At 47.7% G+C, this 14,324-nt stretch overlaps 1 protein-coding gene across 3 annotated transcripts; it reads left to right on the top strand.

The window, feature by feature from the left end:
• Positions 1–2,786: 2,786 nt before the first annotated feature.
• On the top strand, positions 2,787–5,522 carry LOC101573164 (kallikrein-4). Of its 3 annotated transcripts, XM_023704914.1 has the most exons (6): positions 2,787–2,860; positions 3,567–3,577; positions 3,746–3,887; positions 4,082–4,332; positions 4,416–4,552; positions 5,370–5,522. In XM_023704914.1, exons 1-6 carry the CDS (start codon positions 2,787–2,789, stop codon positions 5,520–5,522), a joined length of 768 nt encoding a protein of 255 aa, XP_023560682.1. The 3 variants fall into 3 exon arrangements, with proteins under 3 accessions (XP_023560682.1, XP_023560683.1, XP_004644690.1); XM_023704915.1 differs by lacking the exon at positions 3,567–3,577 and having other exon boundaries at positions 2,787–2,850; positions 3,731–3,887; XM_004644633.1 differs by lacking the exon at positions 3,567–3,577 and having other exon boundaries at positions 2,787–2,858; positions 3,706–3,887.
• The last annotated feature ends 8,802 nt before the right edge of the window (positions 5,523–14,324 follow it).

Raw genomic sequence — 14,324 nt, 5'->3', positions numbered from 1 at the left:
GCCAACCTGTCACCAGCTTCAATCAGCAAACAGAAGCCACCGGAACCCTGTCCCTCCTAGGGAGAGAGAGAAGGGGATGTTAGAAAAACAAAACATACAAAGCCAGGCAGTAGGGTGCGGGTCTGTAGACCGAGAGCTTTGCAAGGCTGAGGCAGGAGGATCAAGTTCAAACCCCGCCTAGACAGCTTGGTGACAGTGACACCCTATCTTAAAGTAAAAGCTAAAGAGGAGGTCAGAACAAAAGCTGGGAAGGGACCCCACAGGGCTGGGGGGCCTAGAGGCTGGGATTTTGCTTTGGGGGTGCAGCCCCCAAAGGAACCTGGGCAGGCACCGGCCAGTGCCTGTGGGTATTCAAATTCTACCTCTTGGGTCTCCTTTTAAAAGGACTTCTCAGAGCTTAACGACCTCGCTTGTTTGGATCACTTCCTCTACGACCTCCTCCTCTCTGTGGCTGTGTCTCTGTCTGTGGCTTTCACACCTCTTGCACACACGTAGCTGGCTCTTCTTTCTCCTTCTGTCATCTCTGTCACACTGGTGTCTCCATCTCTCTGTGTCTCTCAGCTCCTTCCTGCCGTCTTCTGGTCCCTCCTGGCCCTTGCTGGTCTCCTGACTGCCCTCTCTTGTTCACTGCCTTTCGCCACCCCGCCAGATGGGAGCAACACACAGTGTGACCTCCCCCACCACAGGGCCACGGACAGGGCTGCCCTCCCCATCCGGCCCTTTCCCCCTCCTTCAGCACCCAATCTGTCCCCCACGCTGGCCCCCACCCCAGAGCCCTGACAATGGAATTTAGTCATATCCCTGTCCAACCCTCCTGTGGTCAGAGCTGCTGGGCCCGGGAGGGGTGTGGGGAGCAAGACTGAGCCACAGACAGACAGACAGACAGACAGACAGACAGACAGACAGACAGTGGGAGAACTAGACAGATACCAAGGAAGACCAGAGACAGACACAGACGCAGACACAGACACAGACAGAGACAGAGACAGAGACATTTGTCACAGAGTCAGAGATGGGAGAGAGAAACAGAAGAGAGAGAGAGAGAGAGAGAGAGAGAGAGAGAGAGAGAGAGAGAGAGAGAAGTCAGGGTGGGGGCCAGAAAGAGAGGGGAAACGGAAAGGAGGACCCAGAGGGAGACAGACGGGAAGAGAGAGCCAGGGAAGGGCTAATTGCGGGAGGGAAAGAGAAGAAGGCTTTCAGCCCCCAGACTCCCCTGCGGCCGGGCCGCCTGTGGTCTACCGCTGCAGTCCGCTGGTGATGTCACCCCGCCCTACTCCAACCCAGCCCAGGTCTCCGACTTCGCTCCAGGGCCCCAGCCCCCACCTGGGCCGCGCTGAGCAGCGGGGCCAAACCTCGGCTGCCTGGGCCCCTGCTGTCCCCTCCCCCGCCGCAACCACTCTCCAGGCAGGATGCTTTAAAAAGTGAATGAGATCCTGTCATGTATCCCTCCCTGTACCCTTGAGCTTTAAATCCGCTGCACATAAAAACAATGAAGTCCTTCACACACACACACACACACACACACACACACACACACACACACACACGCGCGCACACCATTGAGAGACCCAGCTCTGTCCTTAGGCAGTGTGCTGGTACCTGAAGCTGTCTTGTGCTTCCTAACTGAGGGGACTTTGCTTGTGCCTCACTTGTCCTGGCCTGACCTAGAGCTTGGAGTGTGACAGGTGAGCTAGCAAGGGCTCACAGCACCAAGCACTTGCCGGGTGCTTCACTTTCTGAGTGGGAACCAAACCATGGTTTCCTAGATCCTATAGATGGGAAACGGAGGCTCCCAGGGTTACTGTCACCTAGCCAAGTTTCTGAAGGAAGGAAGGAAGTGCTCTGTGCAGGCTGGCTTGGGCTTTGCATCTTTTGCATTCAGGGATGCATAGAGGATGCACAGGAAGGGAAGAGAATAGGAGAGGGGAAGCTGGAGGGGAGAAGGAAAAGGAGAGGGAGGTGGATGCAATGAAAGAGAAAATGCCAAAAGACAGAAGACTCCAAAAGAGAATGAAAGAGGACAAGAGCAAGAAAAAAAGAGAAAGAGACAAGGGAAATAGAGAGGAAGAGAATGGAAGATGCAAGGGGGTGCGCCCCGGGGTCCCCTCCCTGGGTCCCTGGTTCCAGCCCCTCTTGGTCCCTGCCCTCCTCCTGGCTTGGCAGCCTCCCAGGAGATTGGCACTGGCAGATTGCAGCACCCCCCCTTGGAATGTGCCCCTGGGGGGCAGGCCAGCCCAGACTGAGGGCTTATAAACCCTTGGGGCCCTGCAGGAGGTAACTCCGCACAGCTGAGCCTGTGGCAGAGTCCAGAAGCCAGGAGGCAGCCAGGTAAGCAGTGCAGGGGCCCCACCCAAAAGCTCAGCTCTGTGTCACCGCGATCCTTGCCTGGGGGACCTGTCTCCTTGTTCCTTGTCTAGTAGGTGCCCCCATCCCTGGTTAGAGCTACATCTGCAGCTCTCTGAGGGCCTCTTTCTGGAGTCCCTGCTCTTGGCCTCTCTTGTACCTGACCTCTCAAGTCCTGCTTCTTCTTGGGCCTTCATCTGTCCCTAAAGGTCCACACCTGCATCTCTTTCCTGTCACAGATGGTTGGCTTTTCTCTGACTCCTCCTCTCCACCAGCTCTCTACCTCTGAGGGATGGGGTGCTGGATGGTGGAGGATCCTACAGCTCCTACAATATCCCAGGGAAGGAAGGAAAAAAAGAGGGGTGGGGAAGGGTGGAAAAGCTTGGGTTGAGAGCCCCCTTCTGTGCAAATTGACTTAAGTCTCCACCTCCCCAGGTCCTGGGATGATGGTCACAGCAGGAAACCCTTGGAGCTGGATCCTGGGTTACCTCGTCCTTGGAGTCACAGGTATCTCTGTGTGCATGTGTGACATATTGTGGTAATGCATGTGACACTAGGACAAGGTCTCCCGCTGAGGCTGTTCACATGTGACTCCTCCTTGATCTGCTTGTGTGTGTGGCAGGTTGTGTGACTGTCCCAGAAAGAAAACACTGGGTGTTCTTGAAGGCCCAGCTCTGACAATGCGTGGCCCGGAGTACCTCCAAAGTGACCGGGTGAAAGATGCAGAGGGGAGGGGCTGGGGACTGCTAGAAAGGACAGCGATGCTCCCCAGGTTGCCAGTCTATGGACCCCTGAAATCTAACACTTTGTGTGTGTGTGTGTGTGTGTGTGTGTCTGTCTGTCTGTCTGTCTGTCTGTCTGTCTGTCTGTTAGGCCATCCTGGGTGTGGTGATTGGCTAGGAGGTCACATGCCAAAGGGCAGAAGTTCCAGACTTTAACCCACTCCAATCAACCTGTGTTGACCCTGGAGACCAGAACTATGCTTAGCCCTAACTATACCTTTTCAGGAGTTGGCTGGAGGGCCTCCTGGGGAGCATCACTGTCCTTTCTAGCAGTCCCCAACTCCTGAACCCCTCCCTGAAGCCCAGTCAGCACCCACAAGGCTGACCCCACCTCCAAACTGCAGACCCCAACTCTGAAGCCCTGCCCACGGCCCCAGTCGCCATGACCTCACACCCACTTGCATCGTGAGCGTAAGCCTAGCCAAGGTTACACTCCAGCAGGTCCTGCTCCTGTCCCCAAAGCCTTGCTGCATCTTCAAAACCCTTACCACACCCAGGCCTTGATCCTGCCCCAGAAGCCCTGGCCACGCCCCACGCTGTAGCCCCACCCCCGGGAGCGACGGTCACTCCCACAGGCCAGCCCTCATCCCTGGCTCTGCCCCTAGGCTCCTCCTACCCAGGCGCTCACATCATCAATGGCGAGGACTGCACCCCACACTCGCAGCCCTGGCAGGCAGCACTGCTCGTGGACAACGAACTGTTCTGCTCCGGAGCACTGGTGCATCCTCAGTGGGTGCTGTCAGCCGCGCATTGCTTGCTAGAGTGAGTGTGGGCACAGGCCCAGATGGGATTCAGGGACTGTGTGGGCTGCGGTGGTGGGAAGGGGTCTCCAGCCCTCTGACCGAGGTCCCAGGGATCTGAAGTCGTAGATCCACTCTTAGCAAGGGAGCACGGGGATGCCAGCACCTGGTTGGAACCCTGCAGGGCAGCAGGCCTCACCTGCCCTCGGTCCTCAGCTCCTACAGTGTGGGCCTGGGTCTGCACAGCCTGGAAACCAGCCAGGAGCCAGGCAGCCGCGTCCTGGAGCCCCTGCTGTCCATCCAGCACCCGGAGTACGACAACCCCTCTTTCGCCAACGATATCATGCTCATCAAGCTGAAGGAGGCTGTGCCCGAGTCCAGCACCATCCGCACCATCAGCGTGGCTTCCAGGTGCCCCGTTGCTGGGGAGGAGTGCCTGGTCTCTGGCTGGGGTCGGCTGGCCAGCGGTGAGTCCGCGGGGGCCTGCGTACTTTCTGCCCCTGCTGCAGGGCGGCACACCCTGCGGGCCACTGACCCCTTTTGTACCCAGGTGGACTGCCCAGTCGGCTTCAGTGCGTGAACATCTCCGTGGTACCCCAGGAGGTCTGCAGCGAGGTCTACGACTCCTTGTACCACTACAGCATGTTCTGTGCGGGCGGAGGACAGAGCCGCAGGGACTCGTGCCACGTGAGTCGGGACATGGACCAGTAGTACAGGGAACAAAGGGACGCAGTGAGAACCAGAATAGGGAGGCAGAGGACAGGTGAGAAGACACAGAAAAGACAGAGGGGTAAAGAGATAGAGACACAGAGGCAAGGAGAGAGACAGACGGACTCACAGACACAGAGACTGAGACACATAGAGAGACACCTACACAGAGAGACAGAGAGATGGAGATCCCTGGGAGAACCACCGGATGTGGTCAAAACACAGTGAACAGTCAAATTTCTATAAATTATTGCAGTAAAGAACACATTGCCTGAATCCTCCTCAGAATGTCCCCACCCTTCCAATGCTCTTATCTCAAGTTCTTGTCACCTTCTGAAGCAGCTCTGGAGTCCTCTTTCCTGACTATCTTTAGTGACACAGTCATGGCTGCCCAGATGTCCCAAAGCAGTTTGCAACAATTACCTTCCTGGTCACTTTGATGGCAGAGAAGAGGCAGAAGTCTCTCAGGAAAGATCAGGGGCGTAGGGTGGATGGGGACACACTGTCCTGTTTCAGGAGTCTGCTTTCTGTTTGATGACACTCAGCAGCAACATTCACCAAGTTTTTGATCACCTTGAGTACTCGGAGACACCCAGAGGCAAAGGAGGGACACACAGAACCCAAGAACAAGCCCAAAGGAAGCCACAGCTGTAAGGGTGCAGGGGAGCAGGGCCACAGAGGTCAGGGTCTGGCCTGGGATGACAGTGGTGTTGAAGGTTTCCTCATTGGCTCCTCTCTGACCCCCATTTGCTACCTCTCAGTGATTTTGGATTTGTATTCTCTCTCTGCAAAACAGGGTGACTCTGGAGGACCCCTGATTTGCAACAGGTCCCTACAGGGCCTCGTGTCTTTAGGCCACATCCCATGTGGTCAACCCAGTACACCAAGCGTCTACACCAACCTCTGCAAATTCACTGACTGGATCCAGCGAACCATCTATACCAGTTAGCAGCCGGGACTGGGACGAGTGACCCCACAGCTACACGGAACCTGTGGGAGGAATTCAGGACTCTGGCTTCTAGACCCTTCTCACTGGAGAAAGACTCTCAGGTCATTTCTCCCTCATACCCAGTGGGGCAGGGCCCACTACTTCCTCAGACACAGAGGCCCGGACCTGGCATCCTACCTCAGACTTGGGGTCTGGGTCTAGCCTACCCCCTCACACTTTGGGTCTAGGTTGGACCTCACCTCACAGAACCAAAAGCTCAATCCCTCTTACAATTCTTTCCTTCACACTGCACCTTCTAGTGTCATAATCTTTACTCAGCTCTTTGTTCTCTAGAACAAAGATCCAGGCAAGATCCAGAAATAAAGTATAAGAAAAACACAACCTTTGCTCAGAGTGCCATCATTGCTTTCCTTCCCATTCAAGGTTGCCTGGAAAATAGCACTTCCTCCTAGGACCTGCTTTTCCTGTCCAGGAAATAGGAGCTTCCCACAAGAGGCTACAGACTGTAGAGGGAGCTGTTCCTCCCTGGAAGGTCAAGAGAAGCCAGCTCTATACATGCCATCCAGTTTCTGAAGTCAAGTCAGGAAGTGCTGAAGGTGTGGGACTTTCTTTCTGAGGTTAACTACTCAGCACTGGAGGAGTTATTTCCATTGTTGTCCCGTTGGCTCAATTTTAGCAATGTTCAGTCCTTCTTTGCTTCAGGACCCTGGTGCTGTAGGTGGAGAATGGAGACAGAGGGTTATAGACAGTATCATGAAAGAGAAGGGGCTTCCAGGCTCAGAGACAGAGGAGACCCAGGGTTCATGAATAGTAGGAATGCTATAGGATTCTTCACTATAAAGAGTGTACCCATGAGAATTCATATGCAAGAGTAAGCTTAGTATTTGTGAATCTGTGTATAAGGAGATAGTCCAATTTTTATGTATGCTTTTAACAGATGCCCAAAATATGAAGAGGTAAAATACCTAAAAGTAAACTCAACAAATTCTGTCTCATAAAAAGTGATTTTTAGAGAGGCCAATAGAAAAAAATAGAACAAACAAGATAAACATGCATAGAAGGACTCAAGATGGATCTCGGGTAGACCAGTTGCCTGTAGGGAGGAGGCCTGGGCACCATTGCCAGCACCAAAGAGGGAGAAGAAGGGAGAGGGAAAGATAAAAAAAAACACTAATGATTTGGGAATGCATAATGCTTGGTAGTTTGTGGGTGTTTATGGAATTATGCCTGGAGAATATAGAATTTGTTCAAAATGCATACAAAGGACCAGGGTGGCTGCAAATAAGATGGACAGCAGCAAACACTGGTTAAACAATGTGATGAAAATATGGTGTGCTTCCATTAAAAATTTTAAACAGTGCCACTACACCTCTTCAGAAGACTCACCCTTCTTTGAGCACATTTGTCCCATCTGAATTGCTATCTTTAAAGCACTTCTGGAGTCCTCTTTCGTGGGTGTATTTTTATGACTGCCTCAATCTCTATAGCAATTTCTCTCATCAAAGACATCATGTTGTCCTCATCTGCCTCATTCACCAATCTGGAACTGTGCACCTTCTGGCTCTTTCTCAAAGTCAAAAGAAATCATGAAAATAAATGCTGTGAAGCAATTCAGGACATCGGGGCAGCCACAATAGGACAACTAAACAAGGCCGGGGGGACAATTTGGAGGACAACTGACAACACGCTGTCTTTCATGGTAAGAAAATTTAAGCAGTCAATGTATGTTTTGTTCATACCTCATATATAGGGCTGCAAGCACTCTCGTGGGTTGCTGGAGGGTGCACAGTAATTGGTACAATGATTTTCGAAAAGTGTGGCATACTCTGACAAAAATAAACATATGTCATCCTTGTGATGAGTGATTTCGCTTACGTGTACTTATTTGGGTGTGATAAAAAAAAAACCCCATCAAGGCTTGGCTCAAAATGTTCATAGTGGCTTTATGTATCATAATGAAGTTGGAAACAAAACAAGTGTCCACTCCCTGGGTGAATGGATAAGGGAATGAAAAGAAGTGTCCTACCGGCATGGGCAGCAAAGCAGATGCAGCCGAAGGCCTTCACACTCTGGAAGAAATCAGACACAAACTATCATGCACTGCACAATTCCATTTGTAGGAAATTATAGAAAAGGCAAAACAAACCAGCATTGCCTCCTTGCTGGAATGGGGTGGGGTGGTGAAGTAGTTATAGAGAGAGCTGCCGAGAGGTTTGCGGGAAATTTCTGGGCTGATTGGAATTGCCTAGCACTTTACAGGAATGCTGGTGTAGGTGTTTGTCAAAATGCATTGAAATGTCCTCCTGAAACCCACACTGTGTGTTCCTCCACACAAATTATACCTCCGTTTAGCAACCACAGATGGCCTTTATAAAAATGAGCCTCGTATTGAGAGAAGCTATGAAACAAGTTGCAACAAAATTGAAGTTATGGTAGAGAGACTAGGTTGTCTGACCACAGTGCAATTAAGCTGCAAAACATGACAAAATGATAGCCACACCATTACGGCTGTGTGCTTTAATTTTAAAGGAATACTTCTAAAGACCCACATGTCAAGCAAGAAACACAATGGAAATTAGAAAATACTTCGAACCTACCTGGTGTTAAAGACAGCACAGCACGCATTTGTCGTATGTACCCAGGATAGTATTTGGAGAGAAACACAGGGCCATCCACACATATATCAGGAAAGAAAAAGAAGTGAGAATTCATTAGTGGTTCAGACATTTCTGAAATAAGAGGACTGACAGCAAAATAAAGTCTAAAAGGAGAAAGTATAAAAAGACAATGAGAAAAATTAACTGCATGGAAAAAAGATGTGCGCTGGAACACATTGCCAAGGAAAAATGTTTCTTCCCTAATGGATCAGTATGATTGTGAAGCTACCCAAAATTTTAAGTGAGAATGATAAAGAAATAAAGGAAGACACAGAGAACCAGGAAAATTGTGGTTTAGGTCCCAAAAGTCTCTCAACATCTTCAGGGTTCCATGATGGGCCTTATACTGCAGTGGGCAGAAGAGACACCAGGGGGAGGTCCAGGCCCAAGAGGTAGGCATCACGCCCCAGCAAAGATCAAGATAAGGCAGGCTGACAAAACCTAGGATGAAGATGGAGGCACAATGGCTATGCCAGGGATCTGAAGATGTGATACACAGTGCTAAACACTGGTGGTACCTGCTGGCCCACTGTGCACAAGTATGTGCTGATCTAGAGCACAGAAAACCAGAGCCACCAAGCCTCTCTACTCGACCCCTTCTGATGACTTTCTTTGTTCTACTTGTCCTGATATTTTGAGAAAAATCTACAATTGATGGTTCTTATAAAAAGACATCTGTTACGTTCCCTCAGTTTCCTGTTTTATTCTTTTTCTTTGTGTCTGGGTTCTTGATTTGGAGACAGGGTCTCACCACGATATTCAGGCTGGCTCTGAACTCATGGCAATTGTCCAGTATAGTCCCCGTCATGGCAACACATTGTAAAATTTAGTAAAATTGTACGATGTGTTTAAAAATATAGTTCAGCAAAACTGACTCAAGAAGAAGCAAAAAAAAAAAAAAAAAAAAAAAAAAAAAAAAAAAATCTAGTAGTCCTGTATAGCCATCTCCCACATCTCACTTGTTTGTTGGTTTTGTCACTGTCATCTTGTGCCCAAGGGTGTTAGTTTATAAAGTAGAAAGGCTTATTTTGTCCACAGTTTTGAGGGTTCAGATCCAAGATTAGCCAAACTGTTGCTCTGGGCCTCTGGTAGGCATGCTGGATGGTAGTGGCAGGAAGCACAGGACTGAAAAACCTCCTCCTCTCAAGGCCTAAAAACAAAAGGCACACAAAAAGGGGTTGAGGGCTGGTGAGATGGCTCAGTGGTCTAAAGCACCTACTTAGAACAAGCTTAGCAAAGCACAGAGACCGCGGTTCAATCCCCCAGCACCACATGCCAGCCAGCCCCGCCCCCTGGTGGGCTGAGATGGCCACACACAATAAATAAATAAATAAATAAATAAATAAATAAATAAATAAATACGGGGTTGAATCTTCTAGTTCCCTTCACTGGCAGCCCAGGACCTGAAGTTCTACTCTATCACAGCCCAATAGCGCCACCTGGGGCCCAGTCCATTAACACAGATACTTTTGGTGGACAGTTTTGGTTTCTTTTCTCTGGGCTGAAACAAATTAGCTGACGCCCACAAGTGAAGGGAGGAATGGTTTGCAGAGGTATCAGTCCATGATAGACTGACTGTAAAGCATGCTGCCACTGCAGAAAGGTATTAGAGAAAGAGAACAGCCCAAGGTGGGAGAAAGTAACAGTGCAACAAGGGGCGAGCACAGCCCTTTCTATTTGTTATCTCTTACGGAGTCTACCGATGGCAGGTTGCGTTCACATGCTTCATCCTAGTGCCCTCAATCCTAGCATTGCAGCATGAATCAATTTGAGCATCACACATGGTGATCCCTATACACACCAAAAGAAACAGTAAAAAAAAAATCCAACATTCAAGGCAATAGATAGAAAGTTCCATTGCAAAAGTGAAAAACAGGGGCATTGCAAGGAAGGGAACAAAAGCAGCACCGAAATCAAGGAAGGAAAACATTAAATTCCACAGTACCCCTACCTGCATCCCTGACAATCTGTGGCAAGTTGGGAACTCCTGAGGGCTTGGGCAGCTCTGTCCCCATGGCCCTTCTGGAGGTCATAGCTCCCATGGTTTCTTTCCTTGGCTCCTTATGGCATTCTGTGGGATGATCCACACTCACGGCTTCTCTAGCCTTCTGGGATCACCACTGTACCTTTACTTTCACACTCACAGGTTAACACACAACAGTCTCAGGGGCACACTGGCAGGCCCCCCAGAACTTCTTCTGGCACTGGGGTGGAAGTCTTCCTGACTACAATTCTCCTCCATTCTGCATGGACCAAAGCAGCACCAAGAAGATGTCACTAGTGCCTGATGTCAGGTGGAGCAGTGCCAGGCTTCCATCTCTCTGGGTCATAGGGTTCCCCTATTACACACCAAATCCTGAGGAACAACTGTCCTAGGCCACTGGAATTCTAGAACAATGGTGTCTGGGACTCTTGTCTGCAAACAAAGCCCCCCTCTTCTGTCATTTTGAGGCTGAAGAGGATGGAGTCCTTTTGCTTCTTGTGAGGACATCAGGCCATCTTTTCTGTTCTCTTTTTTCTTTTCAAAATTCAAGGCCCCCTCAACTCTGTCTCTAAAATCCACAGCTTTACTACAGCATCCTTTCTGTACAAACACACAAAAAAATCTGAATCATTCTGCTGGACTCTTTTGTTGGCACCATGTTTTACAAAATGAGTGTAGGGAACATGGAAGCTTGCCCTTGTCTGGCCCTTCTGTGCCTGACTGGAAACAAGAAACTGCCATCCTCCTCTTTTCTGATCAAAGCTGTAAACCCTGAGGGTAGTGACAGTTGTGAACCTCACGGGGCAGGATAAGATCTGACATAGATGATAAGACCCATGAGAAAATTAGTTTCCTATTATTATTATTATTATTATTATTATTATTATTTATTTATTTATTTATTTTTTGGCAGAACCGGGGATTGAACTCAGGTCCCTGCACTTGCCAGGCAAGCACTTATTCCATTGAGCCATCTCCCCAGCCCCTTCTCTTCTTGTTTTGAGATAGAGTTTCACTATGCAGATCAGACTGGCTATGAAGTTACTTTGCAGCCCAGGCTGGCCTGGATTTTACAGTGCTCCTCCTGCCTCAACTGCTAAAGGCTGGGATTATAGGTATGTACTACCACACATAGATGGAAACTAACTTCCTTATGGTCCTTTTGTCTCATGTGTGTCCTCATTCCTGTCTCCAGAAGCCCACAGAGCTCTTCACTCATTGTTCTTGAATCAGATACGATGAACAAACTGGAAGGCTCTGGTTGCCTCCTGAGCTTTTGATTTACAGAGTAACTGGACTTCCAAGATGCCTGATATGTGCCCTTCAATTTTGAACTCTTGTTCATTCTTTACTTTCCCACCTTGCACTGTGCACAGGGCTGGAGACTGAAACTCACTGCAGAGTTTCCCCAACTCTTTGCTCTTGCTTCTTAACATAAAGCTGGGTGAAGGTCCTCAGATGTAGCCACTCCACCCCTTCAAATTTAGACTGAGTTGAAATTTTCTTACAAATTAATTGACTACTGGCCTACATCTTAGTCTCAGGCAGAGTCTGTGGACACAAGTAACATGGAGACAAACTTTTTCCCAAATCACATGAAACATCTTCTGGAGTCCAACAGCCAATGCAGTCCTTCTTCCCAGCAGAAAACTCCTGATCCTGGTTTTCTTTTTTTTCAAAGTTTTATTGATAAACAGATAGCAATGAGACAGTTCTGATCCTGGTTTTCAACAGCAGAGTTTCTATCAGCCATCTGGTCTTCAGAACTCTGACCAAAATCTTCCATCAAGTACAGGCTAAGGTCTTGAAGCTCTACTTCCTCAGGCAGTATCTCTAAATCTTTCGCATCTCTAACCCTTCCCTCTAGTTAGTTCTCAAGTCTTCATTCACGTGGCCAGGTAATGCTGGATCAATGACCGACCTTCTCTGGTACCAAACTGTATCCTAATTACTTTTCTCATGGCTCAGACAAAATAAGCAACACCTGAAAGTTAAGGGAGATAGGGGTTTTTCAGCACATAGTTTGTTGAGGTTACAGTACATAACCAGCTGGTTTTAAGGCAGGATGGTAAAGCACACAGGTATTCCTAAAGGCAAAGAGTTCAGGGTGGGTTGAAAATAGCAAAGAAACAAGGGTTGTCCACTGATCTATCTGGCCTTATATCTTATCCAGGCTACTTAGGGTGGGTAGCCTTCACATCATTCATCTTACTGTTCTTGAGCCTAGCACTATACCTTGAATCAGTTCCAGCATCAAACAGTTAGATATAACCACCCCTGGAAGAACCCCACCTGTGACCACAGGCAGTATTGGAGGGACATCTGTACAAGCCATAACAGGGTCATTGAATATACATGGTATGCAGAGCGGTAGTTCACAACAAAATCCATAGGTCTGGGTTGATTCCCCAGAACACTCCATCAGACACGCATGAAAGAAAAAATCATAAGCTTCCCAAAACTTCCAGACATTAATAAAAGAGAGGGAACACCCTCTAACTCTATCATAAGCATAAATCATCCCAATTATGCAAAATTCAACAAGGACAGTTGAGAATGAAAAATTACAATGCATCATGAATCTTAAATAGATCCAAATGTTTTAAATGAAATCTATATGCAAGAACATTAGAAATGTTGATACATGACACATTTGTGTCATACCTGCAGGATCTGTCAGCTCAAGGACATGAACAGTGTAACTGCCTATAATACTACATTCATCAAGGAATGAATACAGAGGTGTCAAAACATAATCAGTTCATTTTAGTACACAATTTCCTGAAAGTCTACCAGCCCAAGAACAGATGGGGACTTCCTCATCATGATTAACTCCCTGCACAAACATGATACACTTCACAGAAATAAGTGGGAAGCTTTACCACTGATACTGCCAACCAGATAAATGGATCCATTATAATCACTTCAATATAGGATTATTCAGCGTATCTCAAAGAGCAGACTGAGGCTAAACAAAAACAAAAACACACAAGTGTTCAGAAAGTGAAACGCCGCTACGGTTTCTCTTCGATTTAGGGGATAGCAGAAGCCCCCATAATCAACTTGGACTTGATTAACAAGAGAATTAACAATAGAACTAGAAGGATTGGTAGAAGCAAGTATCAGGTGTGTCTCCATATGAGTGTCATGAGATTTGGTGAAACAAAGACTTGAAAGTGGAGTTGCAAGACATAGCTCACTGGTAGATCTCTTGCTGACCATGCATAAGTGATCAAGGTGAAGACATATTTTTAGAAAGATGTGGAATAGCATGAGACAAAACATGAAAAGATACTAAGAATAATCAAAATAGGAGACAGAATGAGTAGAGTGTGCAGGTAACATTTTGTTCTTGTGAAGATGCTATTTATCTCTCATTGCATTCTGGGGTGCATGCAACAGCACACATCGTCACAAATGCCTACACACATTTTTCATTTCCATTTCATTCCATTAGTATGTGCTTGCAGTGCATAATGACTGTGCTGTTTGTCAGAGTTGGTACATGGACATCGCAGAGCTTGACTCCTTTTTCATCCTCTCTCTTTTATCTCCCACCTCTCTGCATATCTTGGTTCCCTTCCCTAGTATCCAATTTCCCATGATGTTTTATTTTGGTCTTTCATTTCCTTCTGTTTTGGCTTTCTCTTAGAAGAAAATCATTCAATATTTAACCTTGGCTGTCCGATTCCTCTCACTTAACGTTATCGTCTCAAAGGGCATCCATTCCACTCTTCAGCACCTACCTGTAAAAGTGAACGTCATCATATTACAGTGATTTATGCATACGTATATATATTGAAGCCCAGTATATCACAGCAGGTCTTGGAAGGGTGCTACCTGTCTGCCAATAGATCAATAGATGAAGAACATGTGGTATTGACACAAAAGGAGCACTACTCTTCCTTAAAGAAGCATAAACCTTGGTCATTTGTAGTAAAATGGATGAACTTTGATTCCACCTTCATTTATAAGTTCAACAGCACCCAAAACAAAATCCAGCAGAACTTTTACAAATCCTGGGAAATGATATTCAAAGTGTATAAAGAAGAGCCAAGATTCTTTTATTTTTTCAAAGTTTTATTGATAAACAGATAGCAATGAGACAGTTTCAAATCAAATCGAAAGTACAGTTTCAACAAATAATACACTGCATATATT

The sequence above is a fragment of the Octodon degus genome, unplaced genomic scaffold (genome assembly GCF_000260255.1).
Source record: "Octodon degus isolate 3935 unplaced genomic scaffold, OctDeg1.0 scaffold00206, whole genome shotgun sequence".
NCBI classification, from domain to species: Eukaryota; Metazoa; Chordata; class Mammalia; order Rodentia; family Octodontidae; genus Octodon; species Octodon degus.
Note: the sequence above shows the minus strand (reverse complement) of the source record. Positions and strands in the feature narration are given on the sequence as shown.

Coding starts and splice junctions, on each gene's coding strand:
- LOC101573164 (XM_004644633.1), top strand. CDS start 2,787: ATGATGGTCACAGCAGGAAACCCTTGGAGCTGGATCCTGGGTTACCTC. Junction 2,859..3,705: donor TTGGAGTCACAGGTATCTCT/GTGTGCATGTGT, acceptor CCCACAGGCCAG/CCCTCATCCCTGGCTCTGCC. Junction 3,888..4,081: donor GCCGCGCATTGCTTGCTAGA/GTGAGTGTGGGC, acceptor CTCGGTCCTCAG/CTCCTACAGTGTGGGCCTGG.